The sequence below is a fragment of the Balaenoptera musculus genome, chromosome 3, assembly GCF_009873245.2.
Source record: "Balaenoptera musculus isolate JJ_BM4_2016_0621 chromosome 3, mBalMus1.pri.v3, whole genome shotgun sequence".
In the NCBI taxonomy this organism is placed as follows: Eukaryota; Metazoa; Chordata; class Mammalia; order Artiodactyla; family Balaenopteridae; genus Balaenoptera; species Balaenoptera musculus.
In genome coordinates this window covers 165,515,016-165,538,286 of record NC_045787.1, presented here as the reverse complement: position 1 = coordinate 165,538,286, position 23,271 = coordinate 165,515,016, and the positions used below count along the sequence as shown (strand labels likewise).

The 23,271-nt window shown below is 52.8% G+C and overlaps 1 protein-coding gene across 2 annotated transcripts; it reads right to left on the bottom strand.

Moving 5' to 3' along the window:
- Positions 1-1,579: 1,579 nt before the first annotated feature.
- On the bottom strand, positions 1,580-9,148 carry FCER2 (Fc fragment of IgE receptor II). Of its 2 annotated transcripts, XM_036848605.1 has the most exons (10): positions 9,127-9,148; positions 7,948-8,067; positions 7,575-7,628; positions 4,942-5,004; positions 4,707-4,769; positions 4,519-4,581; positions 4,316-4,405; positions 2,249-2,400; positions 2,035-2,141; positions 1,580-1,718 (listed from the first exon to the last, which is right to left on the bottom strand). In XM_036848605.1, exons 1-10 carry the CDS (start codon positions 9,146-9,148, stop codon positions 1,580-1,582), a joined length of 873 nt encoding a protein of 290 aa, XP_036704500.1. The 2 variants fall into 2 exon arrangements, with proteins under 2 accessions (XP_036704500.1, XP_036704501.1); XM_036848606.1 differs by lacking the exons at positions 7,575-7,628; positions 7,948-8,067.
- Between the last annotated feature and the right edge of the window lie 14,123 nt (positions 9,149-23,271).

Sequence of the window (23,271 nt, the reverse complement as noted above, 5' to 3'; positions counted from 1 at the left end):
GGTAAAAGGCGTGGGGAGTCAGGAGATGTCATTTTAAATGGGAGGTGGGGGAGGCAGCATGTGCAAAGGTCCTGTGGTGGGAGTGAGCCTGAAAGTTGAAGGAAGAGTGAGGAGGCTGGTGTGGGTGAAATTGAGATATGGCGCATGGGAAGGGTTCACACGATCACAAAGGATCCTGTAGGACTTTGGCATTTTCTCTGAGCTGGAAAGAAACTTCTGGGAGGTTTGGGGCAGTGAATAGGGAGACCTGGGCAAGCGAGGACAGGGGCTACACCAAGGCTGCAGCAGGATAGGCAGCTGTGTGCTGGCTTGGAGTTCCGAGGAGAGGTCTGGAGGGGGACAAAAATCTAGGGGTGGGGGTTGGAGAGAGCTAACAGGTGCCTGGGGGTTCTAGCCCATGTTTCACTGCAAGGGGCCAACTCGGTCCCCACCCCATCCTGGTCCACGTGGCTGGGGCTTGGTCTGGCCCTTGACGCCCAGAGTCCTGGGTGGTCCAGCTTGGTTCTCTCCTCATGGATTCCTCTTTCTCGAGTGGGCCCAAGAATCACGTGACCATGTCTGACTCTTCCTTTTCTAGGCCAGGAACTGGGGGTGGGGTGTGCAGCGAGGCACTTAACCAGGGGCATCCTGAGATCCTGGTCTGCCTCTTTCCACAGCCTCCCGGAGGTGTGGGGCTGACCTGGGCCAAGCCTGGAGCTGGTGCTGCCTGAGCGGGGGTGGAGCCGGCAGCTCAGGACCTGAACTGGCCGCCAGGTGACCTGGCCATCTCCCCATTGGCCTCTCCACCCTTCTGTGTACTGGGCCCTGTTCTGGGCTGGGAACTAGGTTCAGGGCGGTCCACTGCCTTGCCCTGCAATATTCCTGGGGGTCTAGGGGTGTTCTCTGCTCCATCAGACCCCAGAGTCTTCATCTCCAGGCCCTGCCTAGTAAATGCTTCTTGTAATAAAGTAGGAAAAAAAACCCAAAAAACTAGGGAGGTATAAATGCCACTTCAGTTCCTGGTACTCAGAGGTGGCCTCAGACACCAGGCTCTGGAACTCCCAGCTCCCATGTTCCATGCCTGGAGACCAGAGCCAGTGAGGAGGGGCCAGTGTGAGGGGCCATCATCACCCCATTTCATGATGCAGGTTGGGCAGGGAGCACTGGCTACCTGAGCCAGAAGTCTCTGTGCTCTGGTGCCAAGAGATGGCGAGGTGGGGATGGAGGAAGCATGCTGGGGTCTGAGGTGTCCTCCGCTGCTCCCTGGAAGGCCAGGCTGCCAGGCGAGGAGAGGGCTTCTAGCCTCCAGGCTTGCGGGCAGAGGTTCTCACAGTGGGAACTCCGAGCACTTGAGGGCAGGGCAGTGGTGACGGCCAGCTGGGCTGAGGGGCAAGGGACAGGCCCTCCGGGGTGTTGGCGGGGATCCAGGGATGAGTCCGCTGCTTCCGTTTGTTGGGGGTCCTCAGGGTCCTGCTGTGGGCCCGGCCATTCTCGTGTTCGAGGTGGGAGAGGGATGCAGAGGGGTGCAGCTGGCGGGTGGGCAGGGGGCTGTGAGGGTCCACAGCCCAGGGGACACAGGGCCGGGTTGGCGGGCGGGCGCTCAGCACGTGGCCAGCCGGTCACACACCCAGCTGTTCAGGTAGCTGCCGCAGAAAACGTCATTCCACTGCCCCGAGCCCTGCATCATCACGCAGTTCTCGCCCTGGCCCGCGTCGTTGGGCTCCCCCGGCTGCCAGTTGCTGGAGCGGGGGGCTTCAGGTCAGAGGACGGGGTACGGGGAAGGGTCCCCACTGCCTTCAGCCTTGACACACCCCTCCAAGCCTGGGCCCTCCCCACCCCATCCCTGGATTCCCACCCCAAGTCCCTGCAGACCAGAGACACCCTCCCCCCAGTCTGAGCCTGCATATCCAAACCCTGACCGTCTCCCTCGGTTGCCATCCAGAAGCTCCCCAAGACCCAGCCCGGGGGGACGCATGCCCCCAGATACACTCCCCTCGCATCACAGAAAGGTCCCCCTTCTCCGAGGGCCCCTCCTCTGCGTTCCCCTCTCTTCACCTGTAGCCCAGGGGGCTACTGTCCATCCAGATGAACTCCCCCTCGATGTCCAGGTCCCGAAGGCCAATCCAGGAGCCCCTCTTGTTGGAGTGTTTGGTCAGGAAGTCCTGGGGAGCAGGACAGGGCTGGGGAGATGTGCCTGGGTTCCCCCCACCACCACCACACAGGAAGTCAGGGCGGGGATCTGTGTCCTCCCCTCAGAGCCCAGGCCCACCTGCTCCTCCTGGCTGCGGACGCTGACCAGCCGCCCGTGCAGTTTGCTGCAGGCGTTCCGGGCCTGGATCCATTTCTTGGTGCCGTTACCGAAGTAGTAGCACTTCTTTTGGAAATAGATCCACTCCTCGGGGCAGATGTTGCACACAGAGCCTGTGGAGGAGAGGCTGAGGGGGGCAGCGGTGGGGGGGTACCACGGTGGGTGCCGTGGCGGGTGCCGTGGCGGGTGCAGTGGGTACCATGGGCAGGGCGGGTGACAGCGTCTCTCCTGGGGTCTGGGCTGAAAGCAGATCCACCCCGGGGCCTAACAGAGGGTCTCCCAGGTTGCCTCCTTCCCTGGAGGTCTGATGCTGACGTCATCATCACTGCAGCTGCCCACGATGGCCCGCAGCATCTCTGCACCACCAACACCACAGCCAACACCACCTTTACCAACACCAGCTCAGCCACGCTTAGTCACCGGTGCCGACGGCAGGGCTGAGGCCAAGACCGCCAGCATCACTTTCCCCATTGCTGTCCCCACCGACAGCCGCGTCCCCCCAGTCATAGCTCTGGCCGCTGTCGCTGCCAGCACCCCCCAAACCAGCACTCTTGGACGCTTTCTGGGAAATTGAGACGATTTTCTTCTAGTTGGTCAGGGGAGCCTGTGGTGGGGATGGGACGGGGTAGGAGGAGACTGGAGGGCTGGGTCCTGACGGCCTCCATAAGGGACCACCTTGGTCTTTCTCCCCTTGCCCCAGACCCAAGGACACTCTCAGGCACCGTCATTGCCGCCACTCCCAGGTGGGAGGCTAAAACCACTGTTACTGGACTGACTCACTCGTGGTTTAAAATAGAATTTCTTAGAGTGAAGTTCATGGAGGGCTCCAAAGCTTGGGTGGAATTTTTCTAAGGGGTCTGGGGTCCACAGCAGTTGGAGGAGCCCTGGGGAGACTTCTCCCACATCAAACAGTAGCCAGTAGGCAGCCCTCTGGGGGAGCAGCATGAAAACATAAGCATCTCAGGACTTCCCCGGTGGTCCAGTGGTTAAGACTTACGAGCTTCCACTGCAGGGGGCACGGGTTCCATCCCTAGTCGGGGAAGTTCCACGTGCCTCAAGGTGCGGCAAACAACAACAACAAAACAAAACAAAAACACAAAACCACAACAGAGAGCATCTCTGGTCCCTTCAAGAAAACTTTGGGGCTGGTGCCCTGGCTCTGTGTCACTGTGTCACACCGTCACCGAGAGACAGCCACAGAGCTGGACCCAGACCCCAGGCCATGGGGGCCGGACTTTGGGGGAGGAACTCAAGGACTGACTGGGGATCAGGGTGAGCGAGAGCCAGATCCCCCCTCCCCCTCTCCCGGGAGGAGCACAGCAGGGTTTCTTGCTGGGACTCCCAGAGCCACACTGGGTCCCAGGAGACAGCGCTCCTCCACACGGAGCAGAGATCCTTCCTCTTCTCTGACCCAGCTGGGGCTTCCCAGAGGTGGGAGGCCAAAAATCAAGGGTAGATAGGGGCAAGGGGGTGGGGACTTCAGGCAGTAATACCCAGGTCCCACCCGAGGTTAAAGGCACAGCGATCGAATGTCTGCTCTCTCTGCAGCCTGCTGGCGCCACCCCCACGACCCTCGGAACTGCCAGCATTGCCTCTATCACGGCCACCCCTGGGGAAGATGTCATGGTCCCCCTGGTCCCCACTACTGCAGAGGTGATCCCCCCGTCCGCCCCCTGGTTGGGTCAGACAATCCTCCGGAAGGGCTGTGGCTGAGGGCATCCTACCCACGACCCTCCCCCGAGTGGAGACGAGATCAGTAAAGAGGACCCAGCAATGGTGAATGCGAGACAGCTTTTCCTGGAGGAGGGAAAAAGCGTGGGAGCCCCGCACCCAGGTCGGTGGAGGGGAGCTGTTGGAATCAGAAAGGGCTTTCTCAGGTGTCGCCCATCGGCCCTGCCGCACACGTGAGCACACACCATCCACACTGTCACGCTCACACCTCTACTGCACTTCGGAACACACTGCCACACACCCATGTTGTCACCCGCATGCACCGACGCCCCCACGGGTACAGACGCAATTGCTCACCGACGGACTCGCGTATCTCCATCCACAACTTCCCCACCTCTTCCTGGAGTCTCCCCAGTGAATCCAAGGCCTCGCGCCTCTCATTCAAGCCTTGGGTAGTTAGGTCGGGGGGGTGGGGAGTGGGCAGGGGTCAATGTGTTTGTTTTTAATTTGGGGGCCACAAATCCAGGCATACCTCCCTGCCCCCCTCCCCTGAGGCTCACTGTGGGACTTCAAGTTGCTCAGGTCAGCTCGAAGACCATCCAGGTTCCGGGAGAGCTCAGATTCTGATGGGGGTGGGGGGCAGGGCTGGTGTCAGGGATGATACTAAGAGTCCCGGAGCCTGGCCCCCAGCTCCACAGCCCCCCATGGCTCTAGGACCAAGCCCCCCAACCCCACCCCCATCTCTCACCCTGAGATTCCATTCTCTTCTGTTCAGCTTGGATTCTCTCCATGTCCTGCAGCATCTGGGCAGCTGATTGCAGGGGAGGGGACTTGGTGGTAAGAAAGTTCTCAGACTCACCCCCCAGTCCCCCCTTGGCCTCTTCGCCTGAGTCTTTAGGGTCACCTGCCCATTTTGCAATTCATGGTGGTCTGGAGCCCTGTGTCCACGTGTTCATTCATCCACCCTAGCTCAGGTCACTCACCCTGGGATTTCTGGGCCATCTGGTCGCCCTTGTGTCTTTCCAAGTCCTTGGACACCTGAGAGACTGGGGAGGCAGGAGAGAAGACTGGTCCTCAGGAGCCAGGAAGACAGGTCCGAGAATCCCCCCTACCCCAGGCCCAAGAGCAGGGACCCCTGTCACATAATCACAATGGCCACAGCCATTGTTTAATTTAAAAACAATTAAAAACTGTTTTTAATTTCAGGGGCACAAGTACAGGCAGATCCGGTTTTATTACACTTTGCGGATATCACATTTTTTGCAAATCAAAGGTCTGTGGTGACCCTGCATTGAGAAAGTCTATCGGTGCCATTTTCCCAGCTGTGTTTGCTCACTTCGTGTCTCTGCGTCACATTTTGGTAATTCTCGCAATATTTCAAACTTTTTCATTATGCTTGTTTCTGTTATGATGACCTGTGGTCAGTGATCTTTGATGTTACTCTGGTAATTGTTTCAGGGCACCATGAACCATGCCCATATATGAACTTAATGGATAAATGTTGTGTGTTCGGACTGCTCCACCGACCGGCCGTTCCCCCACGTCTCTCCCTCTCCTCTGGCCTCCCTATCCCCTGAGACACAACAATATTGAAATGAAGTCAACGAATATCCCTACAGTGGCCTCTAAGGGTTCAAGTGAAAAGAACAGTCACACGTCTCTCACTTTAAATCAAAAGCTAGAAATGATGAAGCTTAGTGAGGAAGGCATGTCAAAGGCTGAGATGGGCCAAAAACTAAGGCTCTGGTGCAAAACAGCTAAGTTGTGAATGCAAAGGAAATGTTCTTGAAGGAGATTAGTAATGCTACTGCAGTAAAGACACAAATGGTAAGGAAGTGAAACGGCCCCATTGCTGATAGGGAGAAAGTTTTCATGGTCTGGATAGAAGATGAAACCAGCCACAACATTTCATGGAGTCAAAGCCTCACTCATCCAGAGCAAGGCCCTAATATTCTTCAATTCGATGAAGGCTGAGAGAGGTGAGGAAGCTGCAGGAAAAAAATGTGAGGCCAGCAGAGGTGGGTTCATGAGGTTTAAAGAAAGAAGCCGCCTCCATAACATAAAAACGCAAGGGGAAGTAGCAAGTGCTGGTGTAGAAGCCGCAGCAAGTTCTCCAGAACATCTAGCTAACTCACGAAAGTGGCTACACTAAACAAGAGATTTTCAATGTAGATGAAACAGCCTTATATTGGAAGAAGACGCCATCTAGGACTTCCATAGATAGAGAGGAGAAGTCAATGCCTGGCTTCAAAGCTTCAACAGATAGGCTGTCTCTCTTGTTAGGGGCTAATGCAGCTGGTGACCTTCAGTTGAAGCCAACGCTCATTTCTCATTCTGAAAATCCTGGGGCAATTAAGAACTATGCTAAATTTACTCTGCCGGTGCTCTATAAATGGAACAACAAAACCTGGATGACAGCACATCTGTTGACAACACGGTTTACTGAATATTTTAGGCCCACTGTTGAGATCTACTGCTCAGAAAAAAAGGTTCCTTTCAAATTATTACTCTTCATTGACAATGCACCTGGTCACCCAAGAGCTCTGAGGGAAATAGACAATGAGATTCATGTTGTTTCCATGGCTGCTAATCCAACATCCGTGCTGCAGCCCATGGATCAAGGAGTCGTTTCGACTTTCAAGCCTTATTCTTTAAGAAATACATTTCGTAAAGCTATAGCTGCCATAGATGGTGATTCCTCTGATGGTTCCGACCAAAGTCAACTGAAAACCTTCTGGAAAGTATTCACCATTCTAGAGCCATGAGGAACATGGGTGATTCATGGGAAGAGGTCAAGCTGTCAACATTAACAGGAATTTGGAAGAAGTTGATTCCAACCCTCATGGATGACTTTGAGGGATTCATGACTTCAGTGGGGGAAGGAACTGCAGATGTGGTAGAAACAGCAAGAGAACTAGAAGTGGAGCCTGAAGATGGGACTGAATTGCTGAAATCTCAGCATAAAACCCTCCACCAGCATAAAGATTATGATTCACTGAAGGCTTAGATGATGATTAGCATTTTTTAACAGGAAAGTATTTTTACATTAAGGTATGTACACTTTTTTAGACCTAATGCTATTGCACGCTTAATAGACCACAGTATAGTATAAATATAACTTTTACATGTACTGCAAAACCAAAATAGTCGTGTGCAATATTTATTGCGATATTCGCTTTACTCTGGAACCAAACCGCACAATATCTCCGAGGTCTGCCTGTACTCAGGAAAGTGCAGGCAAGAATCCAATGAACGTGTGTACCCCTCCCCCAGCCAGAATGAAATAAAAAAGCAGCAGGCGTTTCTCGAAAACTCACTGGACTCAGTTCTGAGCCCTTTGAAAGTCTTAGCTTCTTTCTGCCTCTGAGCGCTAAAATGAGGCCCATTTTACAGGTGAGAAAGCTGAAGCACGGAGCAGTTAGGTACGATTCCATCAGGCACTTCTCAAAGCCTCCCCTCCAAGAGTCTCTGGGTTTTCACACCCCTGCGGGGCATAGACTGACCCTTAGATCCTGGGAGGACACTGGAGCCCAGACCTTCCCTCTCATCCCACAGCAGTCAGTGGCAGAAGCAGGAGAAGAGCCCGGTCCCCCTGCCCCCCTTGGCCCCTCCGTACCCTTCTGGGCAGTGGCCTCCTCCAGCTGTTTCAGATTTCGTGCAGTTTCCCAATCTGGGGAGAGGGAGGGAGAGGAGAGGAAGGATATTTCAGGTGCTCCATCCATCCACACCCCACCTGCCAGCGGGGGATGGAGACCTTGGGTATACCGTGTGGGAGGTGCCGAAAGGGGGGGAGACTGGTGTCCTGGGGCAGGGCAAGGTGCCCTCGAGGGAGGGTGGGAGGGGCATGGGAAGGGGCTGGTGGGGACACGGTGGGAGACACGATGGGGAAATTGGGCTCTGAGGGGTATGTTGGGCTCCCCAGGATCTGAGAGTGGGGGTCTGTGAGGGAACACGAGAAGGGGGCCCTGTGGGGCTGAGGGTGTCCTCACGCCACAGGAGAATCAGAGCCAGCAGCCCAGCGCATAGAACTGTGACCACCAGCCCCAGCAGCAACAGCTGTATCCCTCTCCTGCAGCAGTGCCTCTGCCTTCTGTGAAGTTTCAGAAACTCTGCCAGGAGTCGGGGGGAACAACGAGGAACGCAGGGTGAGGCTAGGCTCCGGCTCTGCCAGCTTCCCAAAACCCAGAAAGCCAGAGTCCTAGGAGCTTGTCCAGAGCCCACACTGAAGCAGAGGGTCTCAGTGGACCCCCAGCCTCCTCTGGACACTTTCTCTACATGCCGCATTCATGTCCGTCGGCAACCATAGCCCCCGATCTTTGTCTGTCCATCTCTGTGTCTGTGCCTCTCTGACTCTGTCCCTCTGCTGGTCCAGCCCAATGACGGCCGCTCCTTATGCCCACACTCTAGCGGCCAGCGAGCCTGACTTGGGGCCAGAGAGACACTGGCCATAGAGACAGGTCTGGGGCCAGGAGGTGAGACCCCCTCCTCCAAAGGCTCCCTCCTCAGGTGGCTGACCCCGACCCAGCTCTCACCTGTGCCCCTTCTCCCTTGTGTGGATTCAGTTACCCCCCGCCAATGCTGGGTTCCCAGCATCACCTCAGGAAGACTGGGTCCCCCTTCCCCTGCCCACCCCCCGACCCCCAGCCCTCACCCTGTTGCCTGCTCCCTACTTTGAGCTCCTACCCTAAACACCAGACACTGGGTCTCAGTTCTTCCCCATATCTGAGCTCATCCCTCACCCCACTCCAGGGCCCCCCAAAGCTCTACCTTGGTGCCCCACTGCAGCCACAGGCCGCCTTCCCTCAGCCTGGCTGTGAGGAGTCATCATGCTGAGTTCCACTTGTTCTGAGTCCCCTTCACGTGGTCTTCTCTCTCTCAGGTTCCTAGTGCACCAACTGGAGCTGGTGTTTTTTGTTTTTTGGGTTTTTTTTGTCGTGAGCGTGTTGAGTCAGAGAAGGGAGGGACCCACAGCTTCCTTCTCCTGCCTTCTCTTGGCTCTGTGCCGGGAAACCCAGTCAGGGCTCACCTCCTTCCAGTGCTGGGCTTTTGCTAAAAATTCACTCTTCTTCACAGATAGGGACCCAGGAGCCCTTTTCCCCTCCTAGGTGGGAGATCAGGAGGTCAGGTTTCTTGCTTTTGCCAGGGTCAGCTTCAGAGAGTTCTCTCACCTGAGTATGAAGTTTCCTCCATTACAGCGCTGCTTGGTTTCTCCCAGTGATGGGGTGCTCACTACCTGTCAAGGCAGCCCACTTGGCGGGCACAGTCACCGCTCTGCCTGGGATCTGGGTTTTAACGAGGGTTAGGGTTAGATGTCAGACTCCAGTTACTGGCACAGGACAGCACCTGGGACTTGAGGAACTCCATGACCATTGGCTGATTTTGTTTAGTCCGTGACTGGGAGTCAATGTTGCGGTTAACTGGGGGACGCAACTGGTGTGGAGGACCAGAGGCCTGGGACCAGAGGTGGGCGCCCCAGAGCCCATCACATGCGATGTGCACAGCAGGTGTTCCATGAATGTGCACCTGAGTGATATTGGCAAGTGGCTTAACCTTGAAACCAATTTCCTCATCCACAAAATGACAATATTAAGGATACCTACACGGTAGAGGAGGGTGGTCTGCTCTATATGAATGTGCTTTGAACAAGTCTTGGGACACAGTCAGAACCAAAAATATTATCAGCTCTTGTTACTCTTGCTGCCTGTGCCACCTTGGCCCAAGAATCAACCTTTCTGAGCCTCAGTTTTCCCTTCTGTAAAATGGGGGTGATGATAGTACCCAACTCATGAGGCCGGGGTAGGACCAAATGAGATAACAATGGACATGAGGCTTGTGGCACAGCGCTGCACACAGTGGGTCTTCAGATCTCAAATGTTTATCAAGCATCCCAGGTCCACTGGGAAATACAGACTCCATCACCCAGGCCTCAGTTTCCTCCTCTGCCAATGTGCCCAAGGAGTCCTTAAAAGTCTCTTGACTCTAAAGCACCTATGTGCCAAAGAGCATGGGCTTTGGGGTCTGACAAGCCTGGGGGGCACCAGCTGCCCCCCTTGCTGGATGACTATGGGCAAGTCACTTCCCCTCTCTGAGTCTCAGGGAAATGGAGATGGGGGCAGCCAGGCTCGATGAACGGCTGCTCAAACCGGGTCTTTCAGCATCCCAGAGGAGGCCAGAGGTGTCACCACCCTGCAGCCGGACATGCCTGAGCCCATGCTGGCCAGACCTGGGGCTCAGTCCTGGCTTCACCCCGGATGAGCGACTCAGTTTGTTCATCTGTAAACTGAGGGTGAGCGGCAGCGCTGGTTCTCCCCTGGAGGCCCCTGGAGGCTGTATGATACGGCATTCGAGGTACTGGCACACAGTAGGTGTTCTGTAGGTGAACTGAGGTACCGAGAGGGTAAGGAACCTCTCCGCACCACACTGTGGTGGGACTGGACCTTGAACCCAAAATGGGTGACCTCGGAGCCTATTTGCTCCACAACTGGGGGACACGGCCTCCTGGTGGGTGTCTGCTGCTAAGGGCCAGGGCGGCAGGGCCCCGATGCCAGCCTGTTTTTCCAACACAAGAGCTCCTTCCCCTGCTTACGGCCTTCAGTGGCTCTCCAGCATCCTGCACGATCAGCCCTCAATGCACCCACCAAGCACATCTTTCCTGCTCAGTCACGCAAATCAGCCGGGTTTCACTTCCCCAAACCAGGTCCCTGGCAATTCTGTCCACACCTACCCCTGCTTTCCTCCCTCAAGGGAGGAAAGGTCGTCCCTCAAGACTCAGCCCAGAGGTCGCTTCTTCCAGGAAGCCTTCGGTGCCCACTTTCCACTATCAGGTGGGCAACAGAGAGAGGTCACTGGGGGCCACTGGGTGGGCAAAGATGGCAGGAGGCCTGGGGGGTGGGAACCCTGGGGGACTTTTATGGAGGCCAGGTGGGGGTGGGGACACTGCGGGGGCCTGTCACCTGGTCCAGGAGCCATAGGAGGTGGCCTGGGACAGTGGCAATGGGGATGGAGAGAAGCAGGTAGGTTTGAGATGAGATAGCCTTTATGATGGGAGGGACGTGGGGGTGGGTGCTTGGAAGATGCTATGGAAAATGGCCAGTGTGGGTGAACAGCTGGGCGGTGAGGACACAGGAAGGAGGAGGAGAAAGTTTGGGAACAAGTCCTGCTGGGCTGCGGGGAGACCACAGGACGGGGTTCCGGATAGAGGCTGGGCCTGTGATGGAATCTGGTGTTTCCGAGCTTCTGACAACTCTGCAGGCCCAGGCACCCCAGTCCCAGGCCATACTGGTGCCCAGTGGCCCTACATGTTCTAACTGGGACTCGACGGCTTGCATGATGCTAGGTTCCTGCCAAGACTCAATTTAGACACCCACACAACACACACACACACACACACACACACCCCACAAAAGCACAAATCGACATGCAAAGGCATCCACACAACACACATAAAAAGATTCAGACACACGGACAAACAACACTATCCAACCACAGATACCTACACAATGCAAAACTGCACATGCCCCACGTGCACACAGACACAACCCAGAGGCATCTACACAACACACACACAAAGATACAGACCACAGGATACCACCAAACCACACACGTACACAACGCATACACATAGATATACACAGACACAGACAAATACACAGAAATGCACAGAGGTACACACAACACACACACACAACTTAAACACACAGAGACAACACACAGTGGAACTACAGATGCAAGATAGACGCACCCAATGTGCACACACACAACGTAATCACATGCACACATAAACACAAACGCACGTATAAGTGTACCGAAACATACACACACAAAACGCACAGACATAGTGACACACACCACAGCTATGCAACACACACGCACACTCGCAAGTACACGGTCATACAGACACACACGTACGCCCTCTACCGGTCTTCTGCAGAACTGTTTCCAAAGAGGGCTTGATGGACAGAAGCAGGGCCCTCCTCCAGCAGCCCTCCTGCGGGAGGAGGGGAGGAGGGCTGGACTTGGCCCTCCTCCCTCCACCCCCATCCCCCACAGGCCTCAGTTTCCCCTTAGGACCTCTCCCTCCACCTCTGTACCACCGCCCGGCTTCAATCACCCCCAATCCTTGCTACTTCCCACATCTCTGTGTTCAGTCCCGTGCATCTCCTGTGCATCATTCGTTCATGCGACGAAAAAACTCATCAATAGTCAATCTAGGGCTTCCCTGGTGGCGCAGTGGTTGAGAGTCTGCCTGCCGATGCAGGGGACACGGGTTCGAGCCCTGGTCTGGGAGGATCCCACATGCCACGGAGCAACTGGGCCCGTGAGCCACAATTACTGAGCCTGCGCGTCTGGAGCCTGTGCTCCGCAACAAGAGAGGCCGCGATGGTGAGAGGCCCGCGCACCGCGATGAAGAGTGGTCCCCACTTGCCGCAACTAGAGAAAGCCCTCGCACAGAAACGAAGACTCAACACAGTCATAAATAAATAAATAAAAGAACGTGAATTTCTTAAAAAAAAAAAAAAAAGATAAGCCTTCTTCCTTTAAAAAAAAAAATAGTCAATCTAAGAAAGAAACGGAAAATTTTATTGGAGCCAACCTGAGGATTATAATCCGGGAGACAGTCTCTCAGAGAGCTCTGAGGGCTATTCCGAAGAGGTAAAGGGGGAAGCCAGTATAGATGTGATTTTGGAGAAGGGGTGTTCGTGCAATCGAGCAGTCATCTTTTTATTAATTTTTTTAATTTTAACTTTAAATTTTTTATTTTATTTTTTTTGGGCCACGCCACGTGGCATGTGGGATCTTAGTTCCCCAACCAGGGATGGAACCCACGCCCCCTGCATTAGAAGCACAGAGTCTTAACCACTGGACCACCAGGGAAGTCCCTCATCTGTTTTTTTTTTTCATTTTATTGAAGTATAGTTGATTTACAAAGTTGTGTTAATTTCTGCTATACAGCAAAGTGACTCATTTACACATATATATTCTTTTTCATATTTCATATTTGAGTACTCATCTTGGTAGAAGGTTGCTGCTGTTCTCGAGGGACAGATATCTTAGTTAATGGTTTTAGTGGTTTCCTAAGGATGGGATGATGCAAGAAACTGAGCTCATAAAATTGTCTCCTGGAAATCTCTGTCTATCCGAGGGCCAGTTCTGCCAATTTTCCTACAGCACAAAGTGCCTCATCCTGATCTTCGCCCTCAATTCCTTGTTGTAGGTCGGCAACTGCGGTGGCCAATGACTTGATTCTTGAAGAACTGGATGGTGGGCAACAAACATCCTTTGTTTTACAATCCCCTCCCTTTCGGTCTTAATTTCGACCAAAGTTTGGGAGGCCTTTCGTGACCAATTTGTCCCATGGTGCTAGGAATGCTCATTCCCAGGTCTGGAGAAGATTTCATGGATAGAGCCACTCAATGTGCTATTAGTGGGCTGTTAACAGTAGCCAAAAGCTTCTGGACTACCTCTCTCACTAGCTCATTATGGTCCAGGAAATTGTTCCCTCTTGTTGCTTCTTCCCATAGCTAGAGTTACACTATTACAATCACTGATCTTATAAGACTATATATTTGATCAACTGTTTCAAGTCACCTAATCGTGATTAAATCTACCTGAGGCTCGATTACACATTTTTTTTAAAGTCTTCTTTTTAATAAATTTATTGATTTTATTTTATTTATTTATTTTTGGCTGTGTTGGGTCTTTATTGCTGCACATGGGCTTTCTCTAGTTGTGGCGAGCGGGGGCTACTCTTTGCTGTGGTGCATGGGCTTCTCATTGCGGTAGCTTCTCTTGTTGTGGAGCACGGGCTCTAGGCACGCGGGCTTCAGTAGTTGTGGCGCATGGGCTCAGTAGTTGTGGCTCATGAGCTCTAGAGCACAGGCTCAGTAGTTGTTGCATGGACTTAATTGCTGTGCAGCATGTGGGATCTTCCCAGACCAGGGCTTGAACTGTGTCCCCTGCATTAGCAGGTAGATTCTTAACCACTGCACCACCAGGGAAGTCCCTCGATTACACATTTGGTAATGCAAGAAACAATAATCTGGTAAAATAGGCAGAATACAAGTAATATAGCTAGTGGCATTAAGGAGGTCATAAGTAAGTATTTAAGCTGAGAACTACCATTAGGTACCGCCCAGGATCGCCCCAGGTTGTCTGACCAGTCTGTTCTGCATCCATCTCTATCTTTAAGGAAAATGGTATATTAGCATTGTATGGAAAGTTCACCGAAGATGTCTGCACCTATACGGCGAGTGGTGGCTCGTCGTGACCCCTTACAGATTGTGGAAGGAATGTCACCGTCTAAGGAGTTACAGGGCTGGCGCCAGAAGGAGAAAATTGATCTTTATGGTTGAGCAGGTATTTCTGCCGTTGGGGAGGTCTGGTTCACGCATAACGCAGATGCACGATGCATGCAAGAGGGCGAGGGAGGAGACCAAAGGGCAGAGGAGAAGTTTTATGTTTAAATTTTTCTCGTCTCACCTTAAAATGTGAATTTTTATTTCATCACTGTCATTAACTCACTCATTCATTCATTCATGCATTCAGTGAGACACTGGACACCATGACGGGCCCTTGGGGCTGATGTCATGAAGAAGCTGAACAAAAACTCTACCCTTGGAGCTGACGTTCTATCCAGGGAGACAGACAAATGTCAGATGGTGACGGATGTCAGAGACATAAAGGAGATAGGAGGAGGGGGTGCCAGAGGCACTATTTAAATAGTGAACCAGGAAAGCTCTCTGAGTGGGTGACGTTTAGCCGGAACCCCTGCAGGGAATGAGACCCCCAGCTCATGGATGGGGGGACGGATCCCCAGCAGGGGAAACAGCACATGCAAAGGGCAAAGAAGAGCCTGCAAGGCCCCGTGTAGCTGCCACCTTCCCCTTCTGCACATGCCTGGGGATCCCCTGGGCAGCAGGATCTGTTGGAGGAAATCGAGGGGGGCAGGTGTGATGTACAGAGTGAGCCCAGATGCAACCCCTGCCCCGGACTGAGCACAGCATTGCCCACCACCACCTGCCTTCTCCCCACCCCATCACCCACATTCCTTATCTTTTGACTGGTCCTGTCTCTCCTCTTCCACGACCCCACCCCTGGTCACCATCTTCCCTCCTGGACAATGGTGGCAGCTGCCTCTCCATCAGCCACAGGACCACACCTTCCCCCGCTTCCAAACCTCCATGCCTCCCCTGCCTGGAGTTCAAGGGCTTTACCTGCTCAGCCTCTCCAGCCACACCTCCCCCCACCCCCACTTCCTACAAGACTCCCCAGGTGCACTCTTACACCTCAGGGCCTTTGCACTGCCAGCTACCGCTCCTGGGGTGCCAAGCTGGCCTGCAGTGACAGTTTGCACGGAGGCCTCCCTGACTGCAGAGGCCGGGCTGGGGGCCTCCTCTGAGACCCCACAGTCCTCTGTATTCCCCTTACCCAGTCCATCTGTGTTAGGTGGGCCTCTCCTGGGACCCGGAGCTCCCTGCGGGTAGGACCTGGGCACCCTTCCTGGAGGGTCCCTGAGCTCACAGGCAAATGTGCCCCTCCTCACTCCCCTTCCCAACCATCATCCATGCAGAGAGCAGGTCAGCAGGAAGAGGAAAGGCACGTGTGGGATGGGAAGGGGCTGGCTCTGCATTATCACCTCCTGGAGCCTCACGTGGCTGATTGTGGTTTTTTGTGCTGTTGGGGGTGGGGAGGGGTTGGAGGGGGGGCTCAGGATGAGGGGGACACAGAGGCTGGCTTGTCCACATCCTTCCTTCTGGAGAGACTCCCAGGCCCAATGCCCACTCCCTCCAGCCCCTCCAGGCCCCAGCACACCCCCAGGGACCAGGGGGCTGAGCTAGCCCATCCTGGGAATCCTGAGAGCATTCCAGGACTGCACTGGGAGATTCGGGGGTTTCTCTCTGACATTGCCCATGGTTCTCTGAGAGGATGGGATATTGTGTGGGGACCAGGCTAGAGGATGGCTCCCAGCCCCCTAGAGATACAGAAATCTTGGACCCCAGGCTCCACCATCAGGGACCCATGCTCTGACCTTCCTGGAGACCCAGGAATCCAAACCCTTAAGGACCCAAGAAGCCAGGACCCCAAGCCCCACACTCAGCGACCCAGGCCCCTAGCCCTTTGGAGATCCAGGATTTCAGGACCCCAGTCCTGACTTTCAGGACCCCAGAAATCCAGGCCCCCCAGGCCCCCAGCCCCTTAGGAACCCAGGAAGCCAAGACCCTAGTCTTTTTTTTTTTTAACACTGGCTCTGTTTTGTTTTATTTATTTATTTGTTTGTTTGTTTGTTTGTTTATTCCCAGTTTTTTGGCCACGCTGCATGGCTTGCGGGATCTTAGTTCGCCGACCAGGGATTGAATCCCAGCCACAGCAGTGAAAGTGCCAAGTCCTAACCACTGGGCAGCCAGGGAATTCCCCAATACCCCAGTCTTGACGCTCAGGAACCTAGAAATCCAGGACCCCAGGTCCTCAGTCCCTCAGGGACCAGGCCCCTAGACCTTAAGGACTTTGGTCTAAGATGGTGAGGTTTTTCTGCTCCATCTGGCTGTTCTGCGGGCTGGTTCCCTAGGTTGGTCAGGACGGTAAAAGTGCTGCCCTCTGCTGGATATACGTGGTCACTGCTTCCCCCGACTGGGTGACTCCCCACAACCCGTGTGGGTTAGAGAAGGCCACGGAGTCCCAGCTCCACCCCCTTCTCCTGTGGGCCTCAGTTTCCTCATCTGTAAAGTGGGGATATGCACAATTCTCCCACGTAGGTTGTCGTGTGCATAAGTCCTTCCGCACAATTAAAAAAAAGTCTCGGGCTTCCCTGGTGGCGCAGTGGTTGAGAATCTGCCTGCCAACGCAGGGGACACGGGTTCGAGCCCTGGTCTGGGAAGATTCCACATGCCGCGGAGCAACTAGGCCCGTGAGCCACAACTACTGAGCCTGCGCGTCTGGAGCCTGTGCTCCGCAACAAGAGAGGCCGCGATAATGAGAGGCCCGCGCACCGCGATGAAGAGTGGCCCCCACTTGCCGCAACTAGAGAAAGCCCTCGCACAGAAACGAAGACCCAACACAGCCATAAATAAATAAATAGACCCAAAGTTTTAAAAAAAGAATTACCTCTTTAAAAAAACAAAAAATGTGCCTTCAGCTCAGAAACTTCACCCTTAAGTACACTTAAAAAAAAAAAAAAAAAAAACTCTTCCGCAGGATAGAGAGAAGCAAGCAACAAATGGGAGCGCTGTTAGCACTATTTCCCGAAACACATCGCTGTCGCGTATCTCCCATTATTAATACACGCCCCCCGGCCCCCAGCCACAAAGCACAAAGGCTCTTGGAAGAAAACCCAAACTCCCTGCAGCCAGCAGGGCCCTGTGTGGCTGGCACCTTCCTTGCCTGCATCGTTCCTTTGCTCAGCTCCAGCCACATCTGCACACTTTTCTGTTTTTGAGCCCTCTGGCTGGCCCTTCCTCATCCTCCAGGTCTCTGCCCTCCAATAGAAGTGGTCCTGGCTAAACCGGCCCCTAGCCCCTCAGTCATCCTGTCAATGGTCTCTATGACCCCCACCTGTGAAGGTGTCCGGTTTGCTTATATCTTGCACGGTGCCCATTAGAACACGAGTTCCAGAAGGGCAGGGGCAGTGCCTGTTGTCACCACTGAGTCCCCAGCCCGTGGCTCAGGGCTAGGCACACAGTAGGTGCTTTACAGGCATCACATCTGTAGGAGTTTCTTAATGACTGCTGTAAGGAATTACCTCAAACTGGCTGGCTTTAAGCAACGTAAGTGTATTATCTTGCAGTTCTGGAGGTCAGAAGCCCAATACAGGTCTCACTGGCTAAAGTCAAGGCGTGGACAAGGTTGCCCTCCTTCTGGACATTCTAGAGAGAATGTTTTCTTAGCTTTTCCAGCTTCTAGAGGCCCCCCACATTCAATGGCCTGTGGTCCCTTCCTCCATCTTCAAAGCAAACAGTGTAGCATCTTTCAACCTTTCTCTGACTCTGATCCTCCTGCCTTTCTCTTATAAGGGCTCTTGGGATAACACTGGACTCACCTGGGTAATCCATGATCATCTCCCCATCTCCAGATCCTTAACTTAATCTCACCTGCAAAGCCCCTTTCACCTTGTCAGGTTGCCTATTCACAGGTTCCAGGGATTGGGACGGAAACATCTTTGGGGTCCATCGTTCAGCTGACCACAGCACCTGAGGAGGTAGATGTTATTATTGTTCCCATTTGATAGATGCAAAAACTGAGGCTCAGGGAGGCAAAGTCACTTGCCTAGGCTCACCCATCAAGTAAGTGGCAAGCACAGGTTCTAGACTGTGGTCTTTCTGTCTGCATCTGCCAAATCCATCCATTTGAGCCATCTGTGAGTGGACGTGGGGACATAGGAGAGGGAAGAGTTGGGGGCAGGATGGTGAGGTGGATGGCAAAGGGGCTGCCAAGGGGACAAGAGGAGTGTGTGCTCTCTCCTACCCTGGGGGCTTCCCCAGATACCTCAGCCAACCCAGTAAGATGCCTCAGGATCCCAGGGGGGTTCCTGGAATTGGGGGGAGGGATGTGGGAGGTTGGAAAAGACAAGCTACTCTGTCCCAAGATCACTTCCTTGGAAAGTGGGGTGACAGGCCGTTCCATCCAGGAAACCCTGGCTGGGCTCCAAGGTCACCTTTGATTTGCTGACTCAGCCCCAGACAGTGGGGTCATGTGGTCACTCAGGGGGCTGTTGGTGGGAACACCTACTGGAAGAGGGTAAGAGGGTGGCCTGAAGGGGTCTCTTCTGCCCCCAACCCCCTGCTTCCCAGCGCAAGCCACTTTGGCCTCTCCAAGACAGACCCTGCTTTCCCTCCCCCACCTCACTCCTTAGGATAGAAGTGCAGGCAGCGGGGGGACTGCTTTTCCAGAATGTTCCACTTCCAATTTCACCACGTGGGCACACCACCTTCTATTTCTCATCACCTCCTCTTCATCACCTGCCAGACTGTGAGCCCCAAGAAGGCAGCAACCACAACCTGAACCCCAACATTTCATTATGACAATTTTCAAGCATACAGAAAAGTTGAGTTTTAGAATGAAAATCCATCCCTAGATTCTACAACCAACACTGTCTATATTTGCTTGATTACAAATCTGTTCATCCATCCACCCCTCAATCCATTTTATTTTTCATGCATTTCAAAGTAAGGTGCAGGGCTTCCCTGGTGGCGCAGTGGTTGAGAATCTGCCTGCCAATGCAGGGGACACGGGTTCGAGCCCTGGTCTGGGAAGATCCCACATGCCGCGGAGCAACTGGGCCCGTGAGCCACAATTACTGAGCCTGCGCGTCTGGAGCCTGTGCTCCGCAACAAGAGAGGCCGCGATAGTGAGAGGCCTGCGCACCGCGATGAAGAGTGGCCCCCACTTGCCGCAATTAGAGAAAGCCCTCGCACGGAAACGAAGACCCAACACACAGCCATAAATTAATTAATTAATTAATTAATTATTTAAAAAAAAAAAAAAAGTAAGGTGCAGACATTAGCCCACTCCAGCCCCCTAAATATCAATACTAAATCCCCCCCCAAATGCTCCAACCCACAGACCGTGAACTAGAGGTCAATGTTCACTGGCTGCTCTCCTAACTTTTTTCCCTTTTGAGTAAAATAACTTAGAATGAAATACACATATTCCAGCAGTGTTTTCTTGGAGCTTTGACAAATGCACTCACCTGTGTAATCCAAACTTCTATCAAGGTACAGAATGTTTCCATCATTCCAGAAAGTTCTTTCATGGCCCTTCCCAGGAAGTCCCTGCCTCTGCTCCCGGGGAACCATTGTGCCCACAATTTTCCAAGCTTGAGTAGTTCTGCCTATTCTAGAACTTCATATAAATGGGCTCATAGCATCTATACTATTTTGTGGGTGGTTGCTTCCGCTCAGTCTAAGGTTTTTTACCTCTTGTTCTCCATTGGAACTCCAGTGCCTGGCATACAGTAAGTGCACAAGAAATGTTTCTGGGTGAGAAAATGATTGCATTGAATGAATGAATGAATGAAAGAAATTGCTCCTTGTTCACGGAGACTTGCTCTCCCATCAGCTCTCCCCTCTCCAGCTTCTCTCTGGCCAACCTCCTCCTTGGTCTGCTGAAGCACCACTATTGTCACCCCCAGAAGACCCCTCTTTGGGGTGCAGTCAACAACCCTTCTATTTGTCTCTGTTCAGGGCGCTGTAATTCCAAATAGCAGAGACCCCTCCCCCACCTCCTGCTTCCCAGCCCCCTGCCCCGTCTCCTCTTCCCATGAAAACACGTGTTATCAGGCACATGTAAACCCGTGCTTCCTGCCTTCCCACAATATCAGCTTCAATTTCCAGCCTCATTTCCGCCCCTCCTGCTCTTCTCTAGATAAGCACCTCCACCTGGTTCTAGAACTGCTAAAGCCTCTCTTGGGTCAAAAATACCCTCCCCGAGCAACCAGAGCCTGGAGACATCGCTGAGTATTGGGGAAGCAAAAAGGGTGCAACCACTTTGGAAAACTGTTTGTCAGTTTCTTACAAAGTTAATCACTTACCTACTATCTGACCCACTCCCAGGTATTTACCCAAGAGAAGTGAATACTTAAATCCATAAAAAGTTCTGTATGAGATTATTCACAGTAGCTTGATTCATACTCTCACATTCAAACAACACAAACAGCTGTCAACAGGTGACTGGATACACAGATGGTGGTCCAGCCAGCCAATGGAAGATGATTCAGCAATGAAAAGAAACAAACTACAACAGCGTGGGTGAATCTCAAAAACACTATATGCCTGGAGAAAGAATCCAGGCACAAAGCACTGTACACTGTACGATTCAATGTATGTGGCATTTGAGAAAAGACAAATCTCGTCAATAGTGATGGAAAGCAGGTCAGTGGTGGCCTGGGGGAGGGGAGGAGGTGAGGATTGATTGGGAAGGGACAAGAAGGAATTTTAGGAGGTGATGGAAATGTTCTACATCTGCAGTGCAGTGGTGGCTACACAGCTGTATACATTTCTCAAAACTTGTTAAATTGTAAGCTTGAAATAAGTGCATTTAAAATAAAAAAATTTTTTCAACTGTTGTAAAATAAACATAACATAAAATTTACCATCTTAACCATTTTTTTTTAAATTATTATTTATTTATTTATTTTTGGCTGTGTTGGGTCTTCGTTTCTGTGCGAGGGCTTTGTCTAGTTGCGGCGAGCGGGGGCCACTCTTCATCGCGGTGCGCGGGCCTCTCACTATCGCGGCCTCTCTTATTGCGGAGCACAGGCTCCAGATGCGCAGGCTCAGCAGTTGCGGCTCATGGGCCCAGGTGCTCCGCGGCATGTGGGATCTTCCCAGACCAGGGCTCGAACCCGTGTCCCCTGCATTGGCAGGCAGATTCCCAACCACTGTGCCACCAGGGAAGCCCCCATCTTAACCATTTTTAAGTGGACAGTTCAGGAGTGTTAAGTATATTCGCATCGTTCTGCAACAGATCTCCAGAATTGTTTCATCTTGCGACACTGAAACTCCGTACCCATTAAGCAACAGTATTTGTCCTTTTGTGACTGGTTTACTTCACGCAGCAAAATGCTGTAATATGTGTCAGAATCGCCTTCCTTTTTAAGGCTGAATAATATTCCATTATATGGATGAGTATATTTGGTTTATCCGTTCATCCATTGATGGACACTTGGGTTGCTTCTACCTCTTGGCTATTGTGAATAATGCTGCTATGAACATGGGTATGCAAATATCTTTTCAAGACCCTGCTTTCAGTTCTTTTGGATATCTATCCAGAAGTGGAACTGCTGGGTCACATGGAGTTTCTGGGGGGAGACTGATCCTCGTGACCTTGATTTCAGTCCAGTGAAACTAATCTTGTTTGTTTACTTTCTCTTTTTGGCTGCACTGCACAGCATGAGGGATCTTAGTTCCCCAACCAGGGATCGAACCCGTGCCCCCTGCAGTGGAAGCATGGAGTCTTAACCACTGGACCGCCAGGAAAGTCCCAATGAAACTACTTTTGGACTTCTGACCTCCACAACTGTAGAATAGATGTATTCTATTCTATTCTATTCTATTCTATTCTATTCTATTCTATTCTATTCTATGTATTGTTTCAAGCCACCAAGTTGGCAGGCATTTGTTACAGCAGGAGTAGGGAACTCATACACTCTTCCAAGCTGACTGTCTGGAAATCCATCAGTCTGGTCAACAGTCTACTAGGTATTTTATCTGTCCAGAAGTCAGATGGCTCCTGGGCAAGGTCAATGCCTTGCTCTGGGCTGGAGTTTATTTATTTATTTATTTATGGCCACACCACTCGGCATGTAGGATCTCAGTTCCCCCACCAGGTATCGAGCCTGCACCCCCTGCAGTGGAAGTGTGGAGTCTTAACCACTAAACTGCCAGGGAAGTCCCCTGGGCTGCAGTTTAGAGGGTTCAGAGAAGGGTTGGGGGTTTCCTGATTACAGCACTGAAAGATTCCTCCTGGCCAGGGAGTTTGGGTGCTGTTGCCTCCTGTTCCTACTCAGTGAATGCTCTCAGGGCTGGGCAGCTTGGGGGCTCTGAGCAGCTTTGGTTCTGGACTCAGCTCTGCACAGAACTAAAAGCTGCTAGCCTGTCACTCCCCTCAGTTGGACAGTTGGACCCGTCTCCACTGGAAATGATGGGAGAGCCCCCAGGTCCCCAAGACGGGAGCAGGAGGCTTTGGGAGTGCAGGGTAAATTCAGATCAAAAGTCTCCAGTTGATAAAGCTAGGCTGTGTGCACCCCACACCCCCAAATGGGTTCAGCCATGCCTTACACTTTCCAACACCCTCTGCCTGCAAAGCCCTCCCTTCCCAGCTCCATGTGCTGAAATCCCATTGCTCTTGGAAAGTTCATCTTCTCTGGTTGTATTTCCTGAACATCCCACAGAACCTGGGTGCCCGAGACGAAAGGGACAATGCTCATCAGATCCGGGCAGCCCCTCTGCCACCTGTCTCAGGGCCTTGTGTCAGGCTGCCTGTAGTCTCCGCAATAAGGTGACAGTCTGCTCAAGGAACAGGGCCAGCACTGCAGCATCTCAGCAGAGTTCCTCTCCCTGGGGACACAGGTGGCTCCTTCAAATGCATCATATCACTCCTTCATGTATTCCTCAGTCGGGTCACTGGTCACATTGTCCCAGGGGTAGGGATGGGGATCAGACTCATTCCTGTGTCCTCAGTGCCCTACAGCCCTCCTGGCCCAATGCAGGTTACCCACTGGGTTTGGGGGTCATCATAGGCCCCTGAGGTCAGGGTCTCTCACATGGATGACATCAGAGTCTCTGAGATAAAGCTTAGAACAGCTAACCAGAGCCAGGAGC